The 24,450-nt window shown below is 39.9% G+C and overlaps 1 protein-coding gene across 6 annotated transcripts in view; it reads left to right on the plus strand.

Moving 5' to 3' along the window:
• apaf1 (apoptotic peptidase activating factor 1) overlaps positions 1–24,450 on the plus strand; it is a 182,035-nt gene that overhangs the window by 26,514 nt on the left and 131,071 nt on the right. For all 6 annotated transcript variants that reach the window (XR_011955290.1, XR_011955291.1, XM_072562470.1 and 3 more), the window contains exons 8-11: positions 9,039–9,274; positions 19,232–19,399; positions 20,139–20,270; positions 23,640–23,753. Coding sequence is in view for 4 of the 6 variants with exons in the window: in XM_072562470.1 (XP_072418571.1) it covers positions 9,039–9,274; positions 19,232–19,399; positions 20,139–20,270; positions 23,640–23,753 (650 nt within the window). In the remaining 2 variants the exon portion in view is untranslated. The remainder of the gene's footprint in view (positions 1–9,038; positions 9,275–19,231; positions 19,400–20,138; positions 20,271–23,639; positions 23,754–24,450) is intronic.

Consider the following 24,450-nt stretch of genomic DNA (forward strand, 5'->3'; position numbering starts at 1 on the left):
GGATACAAAGAGTGCACCAGGACCTTGAGGGGTTAAATGAATGGGCCAGAATTCAGCAATTGGAGTACACTGTGTGAAAGTGAAAGGGTGCTTAATTTGGGAGGGAGAATAGAAAGGCAGAATATTATTTAAATGGAAGTACTGCTCAGTGCAGTGCTAGAGTGATCTGGAGACCCTTGTACATCAATCACTGATAGCAGGCAAAATGGGAGGAATATAAAAATAGATCATGGATGGTGAGGAATTTCTTCTTTCAGGGGGCAGGCTGATCATGCAATTTTAAAAAAAAAATTGGGAGTCTGACAGATTTTAATCGACAAGGGAATGGAAAGGTATTGTGAGTAAACGTGAAAGTGGAGTTAAGGCTACAGCCAGATTGTTGGTGTATTGAATAGCAGAGTAAGCTCAATGACTCAAATAATCTCTTCCTGCTGTTATTATGATCTTCTTACCAGAGCCACAAGGCTGTTCATTTACCTTTGAAATTAGGATTCAGCCTGAAAAATTAATTTTTGAATGAGCTCACACTAGGCTTACATAACATTAGTTACATTGATCTTTTTTCTCTGTAAGGTGACAGAAACCTTGTTGGTGATATTTAGATAAAGAAACAAACTAACTCTAAGGCAGCAGCTTCCTAATCGACTTCATTATGAACTTCAGAGTTATCAACTTTAAAGAGATGTAATCCTTTTGTCAGTGGCTGACTAATAAAACATTATTATGATCGGTCCTCAGCTGAGGTTGCCCAATTCCGTATGATTCAGGTAAGATGTCTCCAAATGGTTAAACTGCTCACTAAGGAGGGATTTGTCTCATAGAATCCCTTTAGTGTGGAAACAGGCCATTTGGTCCATCGAATCCACACCGACTCTCCAACGAGCATCTCACCCAGACTCACCACCTACCCTATCCCTGTAACCCTATATTTCTCATTCATCTAACCTACACATCCCTGGACACTATGGGCAATTTTGCGTGGTCACTCAACCTAACCTGCGCGTCGTTGGACTGTGGGAGGAAACTGGAACACCTGGAGGAAACCCCCACAGATACAAGTAGAATGTGCAAACTCCAAGCAGACAATTGCCTGGAATTGAACCTGGGCCCTTGGTGCTGTGAGGCAGCAGTGCCAACCGCTGTGCCAGATTAACTTGCTCTCCTTCCTACCTTGCTCCCTTAACTCAATCCTTCTCATGGTCAGTTAAAACAAAGTTAGTTTTAAAAAACTTCCTTTATGAATACCATTTATTAATCCAATTTTAGTAATGTTTTAAATAGAGCCAAATTAACCAGGTTCCCTTAACTTCAAGAAAAGAGTTCATTTATTAGTTACCAAACATGAGAAAAGGTAATAAGACACAGACACACACACACACACACACACACACACACACACACACACACATTTTAGAAGTGTGTATTGATATATAGGTATCAGTTAAAAACACATTAAAATCAGTCTTTGGGATCTGTGAGGGTGGAATATAGTGTTTGCTAAGTTAGATGATATTGATTTATAGTGATTTCAAGACTCCAGCTTCTCTTAACTTACAGGATTTTGACTTGTTCCTTTCTTGATATTGACTTCACTGGCTGGCCTGGCTTCTACCAATCAGAGTGAGAGAGTATTTCTTTCACCTGCAGAGGTGTCTAATGTCTATCCTCAAACTGAGATCCTTGCAGCACAATAGCCAACTAGCACACACAGACTAAGGATTGCAATTGGCTTTTAACTTCATCTTTTTATAAATTCCTGTGAAGATAAAAGATGAGCTTGTATTTTGTTTGAGCTGTACTTCACAGGAGATGGATAGTCAGTCCCTTGTTGTCTTTTCCTTGCAAGTGTCTCTGAAGTTTCTCTTTTGTTCTACAGATGTGTTTTAAAAAAATATTTACTCCATAGGTTGTAGGCTCCTCTGCCTCGGCCAGCATTTACTGCCTATCCTTAGTTGCCCAGAGAGTGGTAGGAGTCACCACATTGCTCTGGGTCTGGAGTCACATGTAGGCCAGACCAGATAAGGATGGCAGATTTTCTTCCCTAAAGGACATTAGTGAACCAGATGGGTTTTTCAGACAATTGACAGTGGCTAAATGGTCATCATGAGACCCTTAATTCCAGATTCTTTATTAAATTCAAATTCGACCATCTGCCATGGTGGAATTTGAACCTGGGTCCCCCAGAACATTAGCTGAGTTTCTGAATGAGTAGTCTAGCAATAAAACCACTGGGTCTTTGCCTCACCTATAATAGGTCCCATAGATTATACAGGGCTTTGCGAGACCAACACTGAATTTGCTTCCACAATCATCATTTTGTTGTATATCTTCATTTTTTTTTTAGAAAGTGCTGTAATTAAAAATTCACTATGTCTGTAAGTAATCTGGAATGATGATCCTTTGTAATGATAATATCACAAAATGCTTCTGCACCTGTGAGACAGCAATTTGTACCTTCTTACAGAGACTAACACTAATTAAATTTTCTGGTTCTTTGAAGGTATAGTTCTCACATTTTGCATGGTTAAATTTAAGTTTCCATACTCTCTAATGAAAGGCAGATGAACATTAAACATGCATGCAAGGTCTAGGCAGCAGGCCATGTGGGATTTTCACTGCCTACCCTCATGGTTACGTTTATGTGTGGGAATCCTTGGACAAAGAACATGTATCCACTGGCATGATTCAGACCCTTCACATTTGGTGGGTACTGCAGGGGCTGGAGTGAACCAACATCTTTCACAATGCTGTTTGAATTTACCTTGTTAAGTTTCCTTTGAAATTTAGGTTTTCTTTTGCAGTTCCCTTTAAGGGCTCCCAATCCCAAATTTCACTATTTGGTTTATTAAAGTAGTAGAAAGGAGAATTGGGGGATGTGTTACTATAGTGTTAGTGTCGCTGGGCTAATTTTGGGGGAAATCACATGCTAATATTTGAGTGAGGATATTGTGGCACAGTGATAGTGTCCCTGCCTCTTGTGCAAGTCCCACCTGCTTTGAAAGTATGTCATAGCATTCTGAATGATTATATTAAAAATAACTTCAGAAAGGAAGAATGGTGATAGCTTTCAACCTTAATCACAAACCAACAGTTGTTGGTCCTGCAAAACGTGTCAGTGCTATGCTGTTACATACCTGTAAATCCAGTCTGAAAAGTCTGAATCCCAGAAGAAGACATGGACTTGCTGTGTGGTAGGCTGAGAGGTTTTTTTTATGGCTAGAGCAGACGTGATCTGTCAGGTGTTTTTTTTTGTAATGCTTGTTGAAAATAAGCTTTCTATGATTTAATTCTACTATGGGTAAGGCCAGTTGATCCATGGATATCATGCATATATATGTAAAGTGTGTGATGAAAATAATTGTTAGCAAGGTTTTCTTTTAATGTGTCTAATAGTGTGCTTGCTTTTGCTGGCTGACCATCATTTAGTTTCCATCCTTAATTGTCTTTGAGAAGATGATGGCATACTGTCTTTTTGAATCACTATATCCTTTGAAATGTAGAGATATTCTCAGTATTGTTAGGAAGTGAGTTCCAGGACTTTGGCCGAGTGACAGTGAAGGATCAGTGATCTAGAATGATGCATGTCCTGGAGGAGAAATTCTGGTTGGTGCTGTTCCCAATCATCTGTTGCCCTTGTCCTGCTACGTTGTCGAGGTTAAGAATTTGAAAAATGCAGTGGAAGCAGCCCTGATGAGTTGCTGCCATTGTGTGTCAGTGTGTGAGTCGATGTGGAAGTGATAGTTTGACTGCCAAACACGTGAATCTGCTGTATTGTGGATGGTGTTGAGTTCTTTAGGTATTGTTGGATTTGTACATATATAGACAAATGAAGAGTATTTCATCAACTCGTGACTTGTGCTTTGTAGATGATGAGCAAGCTTTGGTCACAGAATTCTTTATCTCTGTTCTGCTCTTGTAGCCATGCTATTTACGTAGCTAGCCCATTTTTTAGTTTCTGGTTTATGGTAACTCCTGGGTCTTGACGGTTGGGGATTAACTAATGCTAATGTTAATGATTACCATGGGCTTTTGGAATTGCAAATTGAACCGCATTTCTTAAACATTATGACCATAAGGTTCTCGTGTATGACTCTTGGCCTGCATTGAGAGATGTTTAGTGTTTTTAGATTAGATTACATTACATTACAGTGTGGAAACAGGCCCTTCAGCCCAACAAGTCCACACCGACCCGCCGAAGTGCAACCCACCCATGCATTTACCCCTTGCCTAACGCTATGGGCAATTTAGCATGGCCAATTCACCTAACCTGCACACCTTTGGACTGTGGGAGGAAACCGGCGTACCCGGAGGAAACCCACGCAGACACGGGGAGAATGTGCAAACTCCACATAGTCAGTCGCCTGAGGCGGGAATTGAACCCGGGTCTCTAGCACTGTGAGGCAGCAGTGCTAACCACTGTACCACCATGCCGCCCAATTGGTTCATGTCATGAGGTTGAATATCATGAATATAAGGTTATCCACTTTGGTGGGAAGAATGTGATAGCAGAGTATTCTTTTTAAATGGAGAGAGACTACAGAATGCAGCATTACAGAGTGATTTGTGACTCCTTATATATGAATCATAAATAGTTAGTACAGCAGATCATCAGGAAAACAAGTGGAATGTTAGCCTTTATTGCAAGGGGAATGGCATACTGAAGTAGGGTAGTCTTGTCTAATCATGCTATTGTTGAGACCACATGTAAAGTACTGTGTACAGCGTTGATGGCCTTTCTTAAGGAAAGATGTACTTGAATTGGATGCAGTCCAGCAAAGATTCATAAGGCTGATTCTTGGGATAATAGGATTGTCTTATGAGGAAACATGAGCAGATTTGACTCTTGCTGATTTTGATGAGTACTCGAAATGTTAACTAAGTTTCTTTCTTTGCAAATGCTGCCTGACCCGTTGAGTTTTTCCAGCTTTTTAAATAGAATTTTGGATCTATACTGATTGGAGTTCAGAAGGATAAGAACTGTTTTTATTGAAACATTAGTTTCCAAGTGGATTTGATTGGGCAGATGTAGACAGGATGTTTTTCATCAAAGAACCCAGAACAAGGAGTTTCCTATTTAAGAGAGAATTGTACATGAAGAAGATTTTTTTTCTTGGAAGGTCATTAGTTTTTGGAATTCTGTCACACAGTGAACAGTGGAAGTTGGGTTATTGAATATATTCAAAGCTTAGGTCGGGAGATTTCTGATTTACATAGAAAACTAAGGTTTCAGGATCAGACAGAAGAGCACAGTTAAGACTACAATCAGATCAGCTATGATCTTCATGAATGATAGAGCAAGCTCAATTAGCTGAAAGGTTTACTCTTGTTTTTATTTCCTATGACCTTGAATCATATGTTCACTGTGTCTTCTTTTCCATCTGCTCCGCTATAATCTGCCAACCCAGAGTCACTACGTCTGTGCTGTTCTGCAACAAGCCCTTCTGTTATTCACTTCTATCACTCACTTCTGCTTTTCGAAAATTTCACCTTTTGCAAATGGACTTGCCTAAAGTAAGATACTTTTTTGTGAGTCATGATGCAAGTTCATTCATCATCTGAATAAATCTTAATTTATTTTGCAGTTCGTTTCAACATTTTCACCATCTTCTCCTGCTTCCACTTTTACAGGACTCTGAAACACCAGCGTATTAAACTTCAAACAATAAAAGTATTAAAGTGAAGGTGCCCATTTTTCTGTTAGTCAGATAAGTTTAGAGTTTTTTTGGTAGTTCCACTACTAAGAACACTTGAGCAGAAAAGAATTACAATTTTGCTGCTTGTTCATAACTTTGCTTCCTTTAAAAGGGACTCTTGTTCTGCACAAATTATATGTTGCAGAGAAGATGGTGTGAGCTTTATATATTATTCATTTCAAACATTGGATTGTTGTCAGTTCCAGTAAATTCCATGCTCCTTGATGTGGCTCGTTTTGAAGTTTGGAAAATTCTGGTTCTGAAAATTACTTATGTGACCTAATTAAATGGCAGGAGTAGTTTTTGTACTTTGTTTTACTGAAATGCTTAAAAATGAATTAAGCTATTTTGCAAGTTTAGAAAATTATCCAGCCATCCTTAAAGAGGGGCTTATAGCTGTCTTGCATTTTTTATAAAAATCAAACTATTCCAAAAAAAACTGGCTTTACTTTCCTTCCTTTTCCAATTTTCTCTTACCCACTTCCATATTCCTGAAGACATTGCAGTTTTTTTGGGGGTTCGGGTTCTGGGGTTATCCAGCAGAGAAATTCAAAGTGACACTTGAATATGGTAGCCACCCAGTACAAATATGAGCAATGAGTGCTGATCAGACTGAGAGATAGGGCAAAGCTAAAGTTGTTGGTTACAAATTCATGAAGGTTTTCAGTGAACAAGCAGGTGCATTGATGATGCTAGATGCTTTGTGTGCATTTGAAGTGGGCAACATAGATATATCTGTTCCTTTTTATACAGTTTCATCTAATGTTATTCTTCCCTCGTCCCAAGTGTGTACTGCAGAATGGTGATTTTTTTTAAAAAATCCACTTGTAGGATATAGGCATTGCTGGCTGGTCAGAATTTATAGCCCATCCTTAGTTGTCTTTGAGAAATTAATGGTGGTGAGCTGCCTTCTTGAATTGTGCAGTCCAGGTGCTGTTGATTGACCTACAATGCCCTTATGGAAGGAATTCAAGGATTTTGATCCAGCAACAGTGAAGGAACACGATATATTTCCAAGTCAACACGGTGAGTGCCTTGGAGGGGAACTTCCAGGTGATGGTGTTCCTATATATTTACTGCCCTTGTTCTTCTAGATGAAAGTGGCCTTGGATTTGGTAGGTGCTGTCTAAGGATCTTTTGAATTTCTTCAGGCATCTGCTGCTACTGAGTGTCAGTGATGGAGAGAGTGAATATTTGTAGTTCTGGTGTTAATCAAGCAAGCTGCTTTGCCTTGAATGGTGTCAAGCTTCTTGAATGTTGTTGAAGCTGCACCCATCCAGGCAAATGTGGAGTATTCCATCATGCTGCTGACTTGTATCTTGTAAATGGTGGCCAGGCTTTGGGGAGTCAGGAAGTGGATTACTCACTGCAGTATTCCTAGCTTCTAAACTGTTGTGTAATCACTGTGTTTATGTGGTGTGACCAATTGAGAGTTAATAGTGAGGATTCAGTGATGGTGACACCATTAAATGTCAATGGGTGGTGGTTAGATTGTCTCTTATTGGAGATGTCATTGCCTGGCATTTTTGTGTCAGTAATATTACTTGCCGCTAGTCTGCCCAAACCTGGATGTTGTCAAGATCTTGTTACATTTTAACATGGACTGCTGACCATTGTGAGATCATTGGTTAACATCCCACTTCTGACCAAATGATGGAGGGAAGGTCATTAATGAAACAGCAAAGATGGTTTGACCTTGGACACTGCCATGAGGAACTCCTGTAGAGATGTCCCGGAGCTAAGATGGCTGACTTCCAACAACCACAACCATTTTGCTACGTGCCAGGTATGACTCCAACCAGCATATAATTTGCCCTGATTTCCATTGATTCCTGTTTTGCTAGAACTCCTAGATGCCACACTTGGTTGAATTCAGCCTTGATGTCAAGAGCTGTCACTCTCACCTCACCTCTGGAATTTAGTTCTTTTCTCAATGTTTGAATCATGGCTGTAATGAAGTCAGGAGCTGAGGAGCTACAACTGTGCGTCACTGAGCAGGTGCTACTTGATAGCACTGTTGATGACATCTTCATCATTTTACTGATAATAGAGAGTAGGTTGATGGGATAGTAATTAGCCAGTTAGATTTCTCCTGCTTTTTGTGTACAGGACATACGTGGGCAATTATCTACATTGTTGGTTAGATGCCAGTGTTGTAATTTTATAGGAATAGCTTGGTTAGGGGAGTGGCAAGTTCTGTACCACAAGTCATCATACAATTGCTGGAATGTTGTCATGGCCCATAGTCATTGCAGTGTCGAGTGCCTCAAACTGTTTCTTGATACCACATGGAGTGAATTGAATTGGCTGAAGACTGGTACCTGTGATGCTGGAACCACTGGATGAAACTGAGATAGATTATCCCCTCGGCACCTCTGGCTGAAGATTGCTGCAAATGCTTCAACCCTATCATTTGCACTGATATGCTGGGCTCTTCCATCATTGAGGATGGGGCTATTTGTGGAGTCACCTCCTCCAGTGAGTTGTTAAATTGTCCACCAACATTCACAACTGGATGTGGCAGGATTCTAGAGCTTAGATCTGATTGTTTGTAGGGTTGCTTAGTTCTGTTTATCGCTTGTAACTTATACTGTTTGGCATGCGAATTGTCCTGTTTGGTTGCTTCACCAGGTTCGCACCTAATTTTTTAAGTGTCATTCCTGATGAAGAGCTTATGCTCAAAACATCGATTCTCCTGCTCTTCAGGTACTGCCGGACTGCCTATGCTTTTCCACGTCACACTTCTTGACTGTCATCTCCACCATTTGCAGTCCTCTCTTTCTCTTACCTAATTTTTAGGTATGCCTGGTGTTGCTCCTGCAATGCTCTCTTCCACTCTCCATTGAACCAGGGTTGAACTGCTGGCTTGATGGTTATGATTGAGTGGGGGATTGTGAGGCCATGGGGTTACAGACTGTGCTAGAGTACATTCTTGAGCTGATGCTGTTTTTGTGAGTTGATGATGCCATTGATTCTTTGAACTTTAGATGAATGTAGTTGAGGAAGGAGGTGGAGGGATCCAAATATCTGAATATAAAGGTGGTCTGTATTCACTCGGGCTAATTAATTCACCCACACCATAAGTCTTAGAAATTTCTTCTAATTGGCCTGTAGGTTCATCTGATAAAGATCAGACCTCACCTTGCTTAAACAAAAAGTGAAAGAAAGTGTGTATAAAGTTTCTCATAGTTCTTTCAGACATGGTTTTGATAATATTATAATGTATTAATTGCCAATATTAAATAACATTAGGAAAAAATCCCTGGCCATGAATTTATGAAGTAAAATGATGTGGTATTTTGTAATAAATTATCTCAACAAAACAAAATGTATTTTATTTTGCAGGTTCTCCTCTTGTTGTCTCCCTCATTGGTGCACTGTTGCGAGAATTTCCAAAGCGCTGGAAATATTATCTCAGCCAGCTACAAAATAAACAGTTCAAAAGAATTCGCAAATCTTCCTCCTATGATTATGAAGCACTTGATGAGGCCATGGCAGGCAGCATTGAGGTGTTGGACGATTATAAAGAATACTACAAGGATCTCTCTATACTTAGAAAAGACGTGAAAGTCCCATCTAAGGTAAAGTTATGGAAACGGGTATCATCAGTTGAATACTACTGATCTGGATTGACTTAAAGCCTACTGACTTATGCGTATGTTTTTATAAATTATTGCAAATGGTTTGATGACTGAGAAGTTAGAAACAAAGACAGAAATTGCTGGAAATTCTCAGCAGGTCTGGCAGCATCTATGGAGAGAAAGCAGAGTTAATGCTTTGGGTTGTGACCCTTCCTCAGAACGAATGGTAGTGAGAAAATGTTTTTTTATGTGGAAGATAGGGGGCAAAGAGTAAAGAGTAGGTCGAGATGGAACCCAAAGAGAGAAGGACAGTTGAACAGACAAATGAGTGAATTCGGAGAATGAAAACCAATAATGGGGTCTATTCGTGACGAACAATAGATAGTGTGTAATAGCAGACCATGAGATAACAAGGCCTAGTGTGTGTGGAGTTGGAATAAGGACATGGGAGAAATTGCCTTAAGTCCTAAAATTGTTGAACATGATATTGAATGCAGAAGGCTATGGAGTTCCAAAGCGGAAAATGAGATGCTATTCTTCAAGCTTTTGTTGAGCTTTGCTGGAGCACTACAGCAAGCATGAAACAGAGATATTGGCCAGGGAACAGGGTGGTGTGTTGCAGTGTCAGGCAACTGGAAGTTTGGGGTCTTTTTGCTGACAGAACGTAGGTGTTCTGCAAAGCTGTCACCCAGTCTTATACTTCATTTCCCCAATATAGAGGAAACCACATTGTGAGCTGCGAATGCAATAGATTAGATTGGGTGAAGTGCAGGTAAAGTGCTACTTCACCTGGAAGGTGTGTTTGGGCCCTTGGATACTGAGGAGGGAGGAAGTAAGTGGGCAGTTACAGTTCCCTTGCAGTTGCAAGGGAAGGTGCCATGGAGCTGTTGTGCGATGGGGGGGGTTGTTGGGAGTGAAGGAGGAGTGGACCAAGATATCCCAGAGGGAACAGTCCTTGCGGAAGGCTGACAAGAGAGGGGAGAGGAGGGGAGGATGTGTCTGGTGATGGCATCCCACTGGAGGAGGCAGAAATGGCAGCTAATGATTCTCTGGATGTTGATGCTGGTTGGACAGGAGATAAGGACAAGGGGGACCCTATTGCTGTTGCAAGAGGGAAGAAAGGGGGGTGAGGGCTGAAGTGCAGGGGATGGGTTGGATATGGTTGAGAACCCTGTCTACAATGGTGCTGAGGAATCCTCGGTTGAGGAAGAAGGTGGATATTGCAGAGGCCCCCTTGTCAGAGTTGGCATGGTAAAGAGGAGGCGACTCGAATCCGTGAACTGCAAGTTCTGAAACTGGCATAAAGCGTCAGAGAAATTGCAGATATAAGCAGGAAGGACTGGACAAAGGGAGAAAAAGCCTGAGTCAAGGTAGGAAGACATGGGTTCTTTGGAGCATGAGCAGGCAAAAACACTGGGTGTACCCAGGTAGTCCTATTTGTGGATTTTGGGAAGCAGCTAGAAGCAAGCTGTACATCCTCCTGGATCATAAACCCACTATGAAGCATCAGACTACCATGTCAACAACAGACACTAGCCTCATTTCAACTGGTGATCTCCCCTCCACTGCCTCTAAGCTCATCATCTCCCAACCATGCACAGCAGGATTTAATCACTTCCCCTTGACATGTAGTGGCAATAACATCATCAAATCTGGCACATCAAAATCCTGCAGATTCCCATTCATCAGAAATTTAATTGGACCAACTACGCAAATATTGTGGCGGGCAAAAGCAAGTCAGAGTTTGGAACTTTGGCTACAAGTCACTAACCACCTGGCTCCCCAAACCTTTCTACCACCTGGAAGCCGTGTCCATGTCAATGATGGAATTTTTTTCCATTTGCTTGGGTCGGTGTAGTTCCAACAACATTTGAAGTTTATCAAGCATAGAGCAACCTACTTGACTTGCATCCCCTTAAACATGTTCTCATTCGACCAGTAGGCAGCGACAGCAGTAAACATGCACTATGATAGCTTGTCAGACAATATTTTAACAGAAGCTCCCAAAACTGTGACCTCTGCCACCCAGAAGTAGCAGGAGAACAGATGCATGGGTAATCTACCTTGTGCAAATCTCCCTCCAGGTCTTTCAACATCCTGAATTAGAAATGCATTACCACTTCTTTATCATCTGTGGATTAAAACTCTGTAACTGTCTACCCAACTGCACTGAGAGAATACATTCACCGCCAGCAGTTCATGAAAGCGGCGCACACCCTTATCAGAAGCAATTTAGGATGAGAACTAAATACCAGCCATGCCAACATCCAGTAAAGGGAAAAAAAAATACGATTACCGTTCATAAGAATTTACTTCTGCACACTAAGCTGCTTATTTGTTAGGGATATTTGAAATTAGAATAAAACTATTGATCTCCCTTGATGCTCATTTACACACAACAGCGTTAGGCTATTGAGCATGCAGCTGTGAGGGGAGATTTCACGCAGTATGTTGTGGGATGAGCAGAAATATCTGTAGAATAGTACCTATTAATATTTATAGAAATATATCACTTTTCTATGCCAAATAATTTTGAAATTTTGTCTTAATGAGCAGTGGGTCTTTGATTGCATCAATGATTTTGACAGTTGTTTGGAAAGTAGTGAATTACAGATGCATCAAAGGAAAGTGTTTTTTAAAAAACATTAGTAAATTATTCAAATAGAAAGTAAGCTGAGCTGAGTTTCCATTTAACCTTGATGGTTTCTATTTTTAAAAAGTCATCATCCTTTCACATAAAGTGAAATGCTAAACATGCTGGAAATTTGAAATAAATTCTCAAATTCCAGAAAAATTCTGGAAACGCTACAGATCTGGCACCATCTGTGAAGAGTTCTTCAGATCGATGAAGCTTATTCAGAACCATTTAATCGAAGGGTTATTGATCTGGAATGTTAATTCTGTTTGACTGTCTGCAGATGCTGCCAAAGTGGCTGAGTGTTTTACCAGTATGTTGTCTGGCAGAACAGCTCTTAGTTAACTATCACTATAGATACAGTGGTCAGCTCATTTGGCTGCACAGCTGGATTGTGATGCAGAGTGACCCCAAAAGAGTAGGTTCAATTCCCACGCTGGCTGAGGTCACAATGAAATTCTCACCTTGTCAACTTCAGCCCTCTCCTGAGAGCTGGTGACTTTCCGGTTAAACATCCCCACCACCTGTTTTCTCTCTCTCTCTCCTCCCCCACCCATCCCTTCTCTATATATAGATAGATATATCTGTGATGAGAGAGCAGCCCTATGGTCCTCTTGGCAGCTTTACTTCACAAAGCTTTACATAATTTATTATACTGAATCAATGAAAATGTTATCTACTAAGGCAGAGTTGCACTGGCTAACATAACTACTATCTAGGTATTGCACTTTGTGTAACTAAAGGGGTCTGGCAAAGCTAAGTGATATGCCCATGCTTTATAAATCAGCATTATACAACACAAAATATATATTATTGTCTTTCAAAAATTCCGTTTCCAGTAGAAATGTAATGACAGTATATCAAATGATTCTTCCACTGGAAATGTGAAGATATTGACATCTCCCTATTGTATGTGCAATACCAGCATGGTATATGAACTCGCAGTTGCTAAGTAAACTGAAAACTGGGGCCATTTTACGTTTCCTATTAAAGAATATATCGATTTTGACTCTAAATATAACCTTAAATATCCTTTATCTATTTCTGCAAGCTTAATTGAACAAAATAACAATGCTAATCTTGCTTGTAGTAACATCAACATGTGTTTGTCCCCCTGCCAAAAGGTGGTTTGGACATTTTGTTATTATCAATTGAAGATATCAACTTTGAACCAAAAGGTTTTTCTAAATTACAAACCAAATAAGTGGCCAGTAATCATTCAAATTCAGTAAAATATATCTTTCACTGTGGTCCTTAACCATTAAAGGTATGGTTTACTTTATTTCTATGCATCAACCTTAAATTTAATCTTGCAGAACTTTCTTTATTAACTACCATTCATCATTGCAGTTGTTGGTCTCAAGAACCACCTAAGACCACTGGTGGCTATCAATCTAATTTTGTTGCCTCAGAGCACACTCTCCAATGTCATTAAGGGCTTGCAGAAAAATTGAAGGCCTTGGTGATTCAGTGTTCGTGCCAGCTTTTTAAAAGGTCACAAAAAAGAACAGAGCATGAGAAATAAGAGCAGAAATAGGCCATTCAGCCTCTCAGGCCTGCCCACCAGTCTGACATTGTCATTGATTTGACCTAAGCCTAAACTCTGTCATGTCAGTCTCTCGTTGTCTTCAATCCCTCAATATTTAAAACTTCTTTTTATCTCCTCCTTAAATAATTTAATGTTCTAGGCTTCACAACTCTCTGATGTAAAGAATACCAGACATTCACAATCCCCTGGGAGAAAAAATGTCATTTGCATTTCTTATTTAAATGAGTGTCACCTAATTCTCTTATTATGTCCTTTAGTTTGAGATTCCCCACTAGTGAAAACACCAATCCAGCCAAACCCTTTAAATCTTGTATGTTTCGATAAGAACACCCCTCATTTTTCTAAACTCTAATGTACAAAGGACTAACCTGTTCAGCTGTGCTTGATAAGTCAACCCCTTCATCCCAGGAATCAGTCCTGTGAGTCTCTTGAACTGTCTCCAACGTCAGTGTGTCCTTACTTAAATTTAGCAACAAAACCTGTACATAGTTCTGCAGGCACAATTGTATAGGTGTAACCTGACTTCCCTATTTTTAAACACCAAACTCCTAGCAATAAAGGCCAATATTCCATTTGCTTTCTTAATTGCTTGCTCCCTTGCATGTTAACTTTTTATGTTTCATGCAAAGAACACCCATATCCTCTCTGCTGCATTTTGATGTTGTTTTGCATTTAAGTAACGGTCTGCCTTTTGCTTCTACCAGCAGAATAGATGCTGACTCACTTTCCTCCATTAAACTCCATTAGCCAAGTCTTTGCCTACCTCAACCTTTCTATACCCACTTGTAGATTCCGTTGGTCCTCATCACAACAAGCCCTCCCACCTATATTTGTATCATCAATAAAGCTGGATAAATAACACTCTGTCCCCTCCTTCACACCATTAACATAGATAGTAAATAATTGAGGCCCAGAACCAATTCTTGTGGCACTCTGCTAGTTACATATTTTCAATCTGAAAAAGACACATTAATCCTGACTGGCAGTCTCTTGTAATCATCATTCGATTCGAATGCATTATCCCCAATAGCGCAAGCTCCTATTTTATGCAACGCTATTTTGTGTGGCAACTCATCAAATGCATTCTAGAAATTCAAATACACCAGATCTACTAGATCACCTCGATCAACTCTGCTTGTTGGATGCTCAAAGGAATCTAGCAAGTTTGTCAAATGTGATTTCTCAGAAGAATTAGACATTATCTATATTCTCCTTGTCTTTTGATATACTTCGGCTAATGTAAGTTTACAGTACACTTACAGTCATAGAGATGTACAGCATGGAAACCAACCCTTCGGTCCAACCCGTCCATGCCGACCAGTTATCCCAACCCAATTTAGTCCCACCTGCCAGCACCCGGCCCAAACCCTTCCTATTCATATACCCATCCAAATGCCTCTTAAATGGTGCAATTTTACCAACCTCCGCCTCTTTCTCTGGCAGCTCATTCCATACACATACCACCCTCTGTGTGAAAAAGTTGCCCCTTAGGTCTCATTTGTATCTTTCCCCCCTCACCCTAAACCTATGTCCTCTAGTTCTGGACCCCCTGACACCAGGGAAAAGACTTTGCTTATTTACCCTATCCATGCCCCTCATAATTTTGTAAACCTCTGTAAGGTCACCCCTCAGCCTCCACTCAGCCCCAGCCTGTTCAGCCTCTCCCTATAGATCAAATCCTCCAACCCTGGCAACATCCTTGTAAATCCTTTCGGAACCCTTTCAAGTTTCACAACATCTTTCCGATAGGAAGGAGACCAGAATTGCACACAATATTCCAACAGTGGCCTAACCAATGTCCTGTACAGCTGCAACATGACTTCCAAATTCCTGTACACAATACTCTGACCAATAAAAGAAAGCACCTCCTTCACTATCCTATCTACCTGCAACTCCACTTTCAAGGAGCTATGAACCTGCACTCCAAGATCTCTTTGTTCAGCAACACTCCCTAGGACCTTACCATTAAGTGCATCAGTCCTGCTAAGATTTACTTTCCCAAAATGCAGCACCTTGTATTTATCTGAATTAAACTCCATCTGCCACTTCTCAGCCCATTGGCCCATCTGGTCAAGATCCTGTTGTAATCTGAGGTAACCCTCTTCGTTCTCCACTACACCTCCAATTTTGGTGTCATCTGCAAACTTACTAACTATGCCTTTTATGCCCACATCCAAATCATTTATGTAAATGACAAAAAGTAGAGGACCCAGCAGCAATCCTTGTGGCACTCCTCTGGTCACAGGCCTCCAGTCTGAAAAACAACCCTCCACCACCACCTTCTGTCTCTTACATTTGAGCCAGTTCTGTATCCATATGGCTAGTTCTTTCTGTATTCCGAGAGATCTAACCTTGCTAATCAGTCTCCCATGGGGAACCTTGTCGAATGCCTTACTGAAGTCCATATAGATCACATCTACTGCTCTGCCCTCATCAGTCCTCTTTGTTACTTCCTCAAAAAACGTCTTTCATCTTTTTGGCTGTTTTACAAGGGCTGATACTCTTTTGTTGTTGGACTCCCTTGGATTCAGCCTATCTTTTGCTCCACATCTCAATGACTAAGCATCCCTGAAGGCTTCCTGAAGCAAAAATAGCAGACCTCTAAACCTTTTATAATTTGCTGGCGAGGCAATAGTAAAATGGTATTCCAGATACTCACGTAATGCTATGGAAACCTAGGCTGGAATCCCAACAAAATCTGGTATTAAAGTCTAATGAAGACCATGAAAACCATTATCAGTTGTTATAAAACACGTTTGGTCAGTTACATTTTTGAGGAAAAAAAATTACCATTCTTTCTTGATTTGGCCTGCATGTGACCACAGACCCACAGTAAAGTAGTTGACTCTTATCTGCTCTCTGAAATGGCATAGCAAGCTGTTCTATTGTATCAAACTGTTAAAAATTCTCAAAAAAAGCAACATAGTAGACTGTTGGCAGAAACCTGTGCACTGAAAAGGGCAATGGCAAATTCAGCCCTGTTGGCTTTGCAGGTGTTCCTTAATAGTATCTGATAGCTTAGTGTTATAGGTTTGGCTCGAACATGGACATAAGAGCTAAACTAGTAGATGAAGTGAGTTTCATTATCTTTGACATCTTGGCTGCATTAAACTGTACCAGGCATTAGGGAGCACTAGCAAAGCATGAGTCATTGATGAATCAATTGATTGGAGTCATACCTATCATAAATGATGGTTGTACTTGTTTAGATTAGATTAGATTACTTAGTGTGGAAACAGGCCCTTCGGCCCAACAAGTCCACACCGACCCGCTGAAGCGCACCCACCCATACCCCTTCCCCTGCATCGAACACTACAGGCAATTTTAGCGTGGCCAATTCACCTGACCTGCACATTTTTGGACTGTGGGAGGAAACCAGAGCACCCGGAGGAAACCCACGCAGACACAGGGAGAATGTACAAACTCCACACAGTTAGTCGCCTGAGGCGGGAAATGAACCCGGGTCTCTGGCGCTGTGAGGCAGCAGTGCTAACCACTGTGCCACCGTGCCGCCCACATTAGATTACTTACAGTGTGGAAACAGGCCCTTCGGCCCAACAAGTCCACACCGCCCCGCCGAAGCGTAACCCACCCATACCCCTACCCCTACATCTATATCTACCCCTTGCCTAACACTACGGGCAATTTAGCATGGCCAATTCACCTGACCTGCACATCTTTGGACTGTCGGAGGAAACCGGAGCACCCAGAGGAAACCCACGCAGACACTGGGAGAACGTGCAAACTCCACACAGTCAGTCGCCTGAGGCGGGAATAGAACTTGTTGGAGGTCAGGTAGGAGAAAGTGAGGACTGCAGATGCTATAGATCAGAATTGAAGAGTGTAGTGCTGGAAAAGCACAGCTGGTCAGGCAGCATCCGAGGAACAGGAGAATCAACATTTCGAGCATGAGGGGCTCATTGCTGATGAAGGGCTTATGGCCAAAACATTAAATCTCCTGCTCCTCAGATGCTGTCTGACTGGCTGTACTTTTCCAGCACCACACTCTTCGTCTCTTGTTGGAGGTCAGTCATTTAAGTTCCAGAACATCACTGCAGGGTAGCGTTCTAGGTCCAGTTATCTTCAGTTGATTCATCAGTGACCATTCCTCCATCCAGAGGTCAGAAGGGGCTGATGTTCGCCAATTGTTACACAATATTCAGCACCATTTATGACTCCTTACATGCACAGGCTGCAAGATCTGGACAGTATTCAGGCTTAGACTGACAAATGGCAATAAACATTCATGCCACACAAGAGCTTGCAATAACCATCTCCAACAAGGGAGAATCTAACCATCACCCCTTGACATTCGATGGTAATTTCATTGATGAATCCCGCCATGGGAATTGGTATTAATCAAAAAGTGAACTGAACTATCCATCCAAATAGTGTGGCTACAAAAGAAGGTCAGAGACTCAATTCTGCAGCAAGTAACTCACCACCAGACCACCGAAAGTCTATACACCATTTATAAGGCACAAGTCAGAAGTGTGAAAGAATACACTTCACTTAGCTGGATTGTTGCAGTTCTAACTTGCAAAAAAACCTGAGACTATCAAAGCAGCCTGATTAATTAGTACCACGTCCACAGACAATTACCCAATCCACCCCTAACGCACAGTGGCAGCAGTGTATACCATTTACAAAATGCACTGTAGAACTTCAACGCTCCTTTCCCAGCATGTTCCAAGTTAAGAACTACCATCTAAAAGGCAAAGAGCAGTAGGTACGTGGTGACTATCATGACTTGGTAATCCATCACCTTTCTTTTATCGATGCTGTGTCAAAATTCCCCAAATGCCCTCCCTAACAACATTATGGACGTACTTACAGCAAATGGACTATAGTTGATCAAGAAGGCAGCTCAGCACCTCCTTCTCAAGGGAAGTTGGAGATGGCTAGAAATACTGTCAGAGCCAGCGAACTGTCATTCTTGAGAATGAGTTTAAAAAAAATTGGAATAAAGATCAATTTATCAATATTGAAAACAGCCATTCTTTGAACCTGAATTAGCTTTGCCATTACTAATGGATTGATGAACTCTTTAGCACTTTAGATAACCTTGGACCTTGACCGTGCTCTCTCATTGACCCTGTAAAACAAAAATCCAGATATCTCCAATCCTTCAAACTCAAGCCCACAAAGATTGTTAAATATGAAGGCAACAAATCCCATTCACCCATCACTTTTGAACTCCCCAACCTACAATAGTTTCCAGTTAAGCAACTTCTTGATTTTAAAATTGTCATTTTTTTTCAAATATCTCTCTAGCCTCATCTCTTTGTACTTCTGTATTCTACTTCAGCATTCAGGGGTATCTGCTCTCCTCCAATTTAAGAAGGGTTAATCCTGAAATGTCAACTTCTGCACCTCCTGATGCTGCCTGGCTTGCTGTGTTCTTCCAGCCTCATGCTGGTCCAGTTTGGATTCCAGCATCTGCAGTTTTTGTTGTCCCTCCTCCAATTCTGAGTGTTTAACTTTCCTGGTTTTAATACCTTTGTTATCCGCAGCTGTACCTTCAAATGCCAAGGCCCTGTGCTCTTGAATTCCCTTCCTAAACCCCTCTACTTCTCTCTCTTTTGAGGCATTTAGCTTGGTCACCTGCCCCATTATTTTCTTGAGTAGTTTGGTTTTATATTTTGTTTGATAATTCCCCTATGACTTGGCTTACAATGTTTTGCTATGTTAAAGGCAAGTAAAAATACAAGTTTTTATTGTTTCTGTGGTAATTCCATATGCAATACTACTGTGAATATTTTTGTTGGAACAGGTTCTGAGTATTCTGTGGGCATTAGAAACAGAAGAAGTGGAAGACATCCTACAAGTATTTGTCAACAAATCTTTACTATTCTGTGACCGCAATGGGAAATCTTTTCATTATTACCTACATGATTTACAGTTGGATTTCCTGACTGAACAATATCGCAATCAGCTTCCGGTAGATTTGTTTTGTTTTCACATGATTCTTCCTCTTGCTCATGTTCTTGCAGCTTCATTTTGTATTTCTGGCTTCTTTGTGGAAGTATAATTTTGGAACTTGGATATTTTCTGGTAAATGTATATTCAGTAATATCAGAGTCACACAAGATAATATAACCTGCTTTGAATATTGTGTATACAATTTTACTTGGTGTTGTGAGTTTCCAATTTCCTTTTTGATCAATTGGGGCACAGTGGGGATGAAATATAATGTCTGGCTGAAATGGGTGGACAGGTTGTGCTTCCCACGAGAGCTAACCCAGAGCTTTATTACTTTCAGTCTCACTTCACTGTTGCCTCACTTGCAGCTCATTGATTGCAAGAAGATCCTGGAGACTATCGTGAGTGAGTATGGGTGGTGCCATAGAACTGGTTTTATGTTCTCCAGTTCCTGCTCCATCTGGATCCACAAAATGAAAAAAAAAATTCTGGAACCTGTTAAGTAGTGCTGGTTAAATTCTTTCAGTATCTGAAAGAAATGGGTGGAGCATGTGTGGTGCATGCTCCATCTACTTCTACCTTAAAATTGTAATTGTGGCACACAGCTGCTGTAGGACACCTATTTGTAAATTTAACGGAGACCTCTGAAAAATAGGTGGCTATGATGCTGGTGTATTTGCAGACTTTATTGCATTTTATTACAATCTTTTGAAATTGTTCATGGAGTTAGCTTCAGTTCATATTTGCTTTTCTCCCAGGACTTGCATGCAAAAATGGTTCAGCAATATCACAAGATATATAAAGGGCAATTTCCATCACCTTCTGATGAAGATTGTATGTATTGGTACAGTTTTCTACCAAACCATATGGCTAAAGCGAATATGGACAAGGTTCGTGCAGACTCAATTACCTTGACTTTTTTTAAAATCAGCAACTTTTGTTCCATTTTGAGACTTGTGTAAGTAACAATTTTTAGTCATTAGAAAATTGTTATACAATCCACCATAATTTGATATGACTAGTATAGGAAACTATCAGCCGACTAGTTGCTCCATGTATTATGGAGGTCTTCCTGTGAATTGAATTAGTATTCTTAGTGTAAAATGGTTTATGTAATTTAAAAAAAACATTATTACCTTGTATCCCATTTCATTTTTCCATACTTGTTCCAATGTTTATCTGTTTCTTCAGAGGTATTCTATATATTACCTCCAAACAACACATCGCAGTTTTGCAGAATCCTTTATGCAGTTGCATATCCCAAGGAATTGTATCAAACAATATTCAGCCTCTTGAGCCTGCTACACCATTCAATAGGATCTTGGCTGACCCAGCAATCCTCACGTCCACTTTCTTGTGTTTTGCCTGGAACTCTTGTTTCCCCTACTGATTAAAAATCTATCTATCTTGACCTTAAATTCAAGCAAGAACTCTTCCTCACAGCTCCCTGTGGCAAGGAGTTCTAAAGATTTGCAACTCTCTGAGAATAGAAATTCCTCCTCATCTCAGTCTTAACTTGATCTCCTTTAATCTGAGACTACATCCTGTCGGGGAAATATCCACTCAACATTTACCTTGTCAAGCCCTTTACGAATCCTGTAGTTTCAATGGCACCAGCTCTCACTCTTCTAAATTCCAACGATTAGTGTCCCAACTTGTTTACCTTTTGTTCATAAGACAATCCCTCCATAACTGTGATCGTTCTAGTGAACTTTCTTTGAACAGTCTCCAATGAACATACCTTTTCTCACATAAGGGGACCAAAACTGCTCACAATTCTCCACATGTGGACTCACCAGCACCTTGTACAGCTGCAGTAAGAGTTCCCGAGCCTTCCCGGAATACATGATGTGGAGGTGCCTCGGTTATACTGGGGTGGACAAAGTTAAAAATCACATAACACAAGGTTATAGTCCAACAGGTTTATTTGCAGGTACCTTGAGTGCCGCTCCTCCTTCAGGTAACTAGAACCAGTCTGACTCAAGATTGGGATACAGACAGACTCTGACCTCACCTTTAATGCTTTGTCTGAGCTGTGATGTCATTTTTCTAATATAAAACCTCTATCTTGAGAATGTGACTTAAAAGAAGTTCTGGGATTTACATCTTAATGAACCAAAACCTGTAACCCATTCTAAAAGATGGAAGACTTAACAGCAGTATAGGTTTGTTCAATATATTGTTTTAATTGCATGACCCTGTGATCTTTTGCAATAAATTCTGTGTCTTATGATCCTGCCCCATTAGTTACTTGATGAAGGAGTAGTACTCTGCAAGCTAGTACTTCCAAATAAACCTGTTGGACTATAACCTGATGTGTGATTTTTAACTTTCTGGAATACTGCATAGAGTTTTCATTTCTTTACTTGAGGAAGGATGTAATTGCATTGGAGGCAGTTCAAGAAGTTTTACTAGATTAATTCCAGAGATGTAAGGCTTGATATATGAAGAGCGATTGACCATTTTACACTGATACTTTCTAAAGTTTTACAGTATAGATGAGAGGAGATCTCAATTAAATATATCAGATACTAAAGGGATTGACAAAGTAAACATGGAGTGGATGTTTTCCCTAATGGGGACATCTTGAATGAGAGGTCATAATTTTAGGATGGTAGATTTAAAATTCAGTTGAGGAGAAATTACTTCTCTGAATGTTGTGATCTATGGAATTCATTATCGCAGAGGACGTTCAATGTTGTGATATTGTAGGCATTTAAGGAGGAGATGGAAGATTTTTAATTAGTGATAAGTTAAAGAATTATGGGAAGTGGTCAGGAAAGTTGAGGCTGAAATGAGGTCAGCCATGATCGCGTTAAATGGTGAAGCAGGTTCGACAGGCTGAATTTCCTACACCTGCTCCTAGTTATGTTCTTGTGAAAGAAAAGTTTTTAGCTAATTTGCTTTGTCGTTGTCCATTTACAAGCTGGCACCCATTTTATTGAAACGGGACGTTGGAATACTGTTCAAGTACTTTTTAGATTTATGATGTAACTCTAATTATTAGCAAAATTGTGCATATCTTGGTATGTATCTATAATTGGAACAAAGGTTGTAGGTACTGAAGTGTTGTTATTTGCCTTGAAAACACTTATTGACAGCTGGAATCTAAATCTTTCAATTGTCTTGGGCAGTGACTGCATTTTCCTGTAGTGAAACAATCAGAATGTAAAGTTTGTAAAGTGATTCTTACATATACCTAGCAACTCAACTCGAAAAGAATAAAATACTTTTCAAAATTAAGAGGTTACTTTTAGATATAGTAAAGTTCTCTGTGATTGGCATTTTAAAGTCAGTTTCCTAATGGGAAAATCTTTCTGTATGCTTCTAATGGAGATGGTAATGAATATCGCATCAAAGGATAAATTTTGCATGAAACTTTTGTTAGAAATTGAATTGGTTACTTAAGTAAGCTGGTGTATTAAAATGTTCTCATTTTATAGATTAATGAATTTGGTGTTTCAGTGTTAGGACCTCAGTAATATGATTTTTTCACTAGGAAATGTTTTTAATGTGAACGTTTCAACTTTCCTTATAACTATTCAAATGTAATGAATGCAGGTGAACCTTTCTAATTTCTCCATAATGCACTGTAGTAATGATAAATAAATCAATTAAAATATCATGCTAATAGTTATTGAAATAGAGCAAGGTGAATAACTTTATTCAGCAGACATATACTCACAAGTCAATCTAGTTAACTAGAATGTTAAAATCATGCATTTTCATTAGGGTAACTTTACATAGTCACTAATTGTATATAATGTAATCCACATATTTGATTGAGGCTTTGTCCTTTTATTCCCTTCCCCAAGTTTCATTCTTCTGCAAAAATAGTTATCAAACTTCATCCTTCAACTGATGTTTTGTGTGCAGTGGACCATGTTATATTTTGACAAAAGTCTGTAGTATTCTGAGATTGTCTGACTGCAGGTCATATATATGCTGGGTCAACTTGTCAATAAATTGGTTCTAACTCCCAAAAGGTGGAATGCAGTATGCAAGGTACTTCATTTAACTTCCCAGCATCAATTAAACTCTTGCAGTTTGGTTGAGCAATTTTAAATGCAATCAGCAGTTTAACCACCAGTTACATGATCTTTTTCGTCATTCTGAACGTTTTCACTTGCAACTTGTACTTAATAGGTTAACTTCTTGGGAACTAAAGATGTTTTTGGTTTCTAAAGCCGGAGTTCTATTTTTTACTTTACTATTTTATCAAAGATAAGCATGCTGAATTTTATACATGTTTTTCACAGGAACTCTATTCACTCATGTTTTCAGTGGATTGGATAAAGGCCAAAACTGAACTGATGGGCCCAGCCCAGTTGATAAATGACTTTGTGGAATATAGGCATATACTCGATAAAGAGGTATGTTTCACAGTGACTTAAAATGTTAAATGCATATGTGAGCATTTGTTAACTGCTTATCAGCAGAAAAACTGGTAAAACTGTTGGCTCAAGACCTGCCAAAATAAAATTCTGTAGAAACTGGAGGCTCTCCTTACAAAAGTGCCTGGAGACTGTCACTCAGTTACTACTTGGTGAAACAAGGATACAGAGCCCTTTGGTAGCTAGGAGTAACTAAGGACTATTTGTTAAAGGAGTGTAATTCTGTGGAGATAGTTGACTGGTGGTTAGTATACAAATAGGAACATACTTTATGGGAATATAGTTTAACTTCATACAGAAAGGAAATAGTGTTTAGCTGATATCTTTTTTAGCCATTGTTTACAATAAAAGTTTGAAACATGGAATGTTGCATTATTCTTTCAACTTACCAAACGGAAGTTCGGAATTTTAATTTTCAAACTTTTATGCCTCACACAGCATTTCCAACATTACAGTTGTGACAACATTTCAAAAGTCTGATTGTGAACGACTTTGAAAAGTTTTGAGGGCAGAGACGATAATAAGCAAGTACAGGTTCTTTCTTAATAAAATCACTTTAAAGGTTATAGAGAAAAAAATTAAATTGGATTATACCTGTGGGAAACCTAGCAACAGCACAGACATCATGTTCCTTTTTGGATCAACGTTACCACGAGAGAGACTCTGATTAGTATTT

This window comes from Chiloscyllium punctatum, chromosome 44, assembly GCF_047496795.1.
Source record: "Chiloscyllium punctatum isolate Juve2018m chromosome 44, sChiPun1.3, whole genome shotgun sequence".
NCBI lineage: Eukaryota > Metazoa > Chordata > Chondrichthyes > Orectolobiformes > Hemiscylliidae > Chiloscyllium > Chiloscyllium punctatum.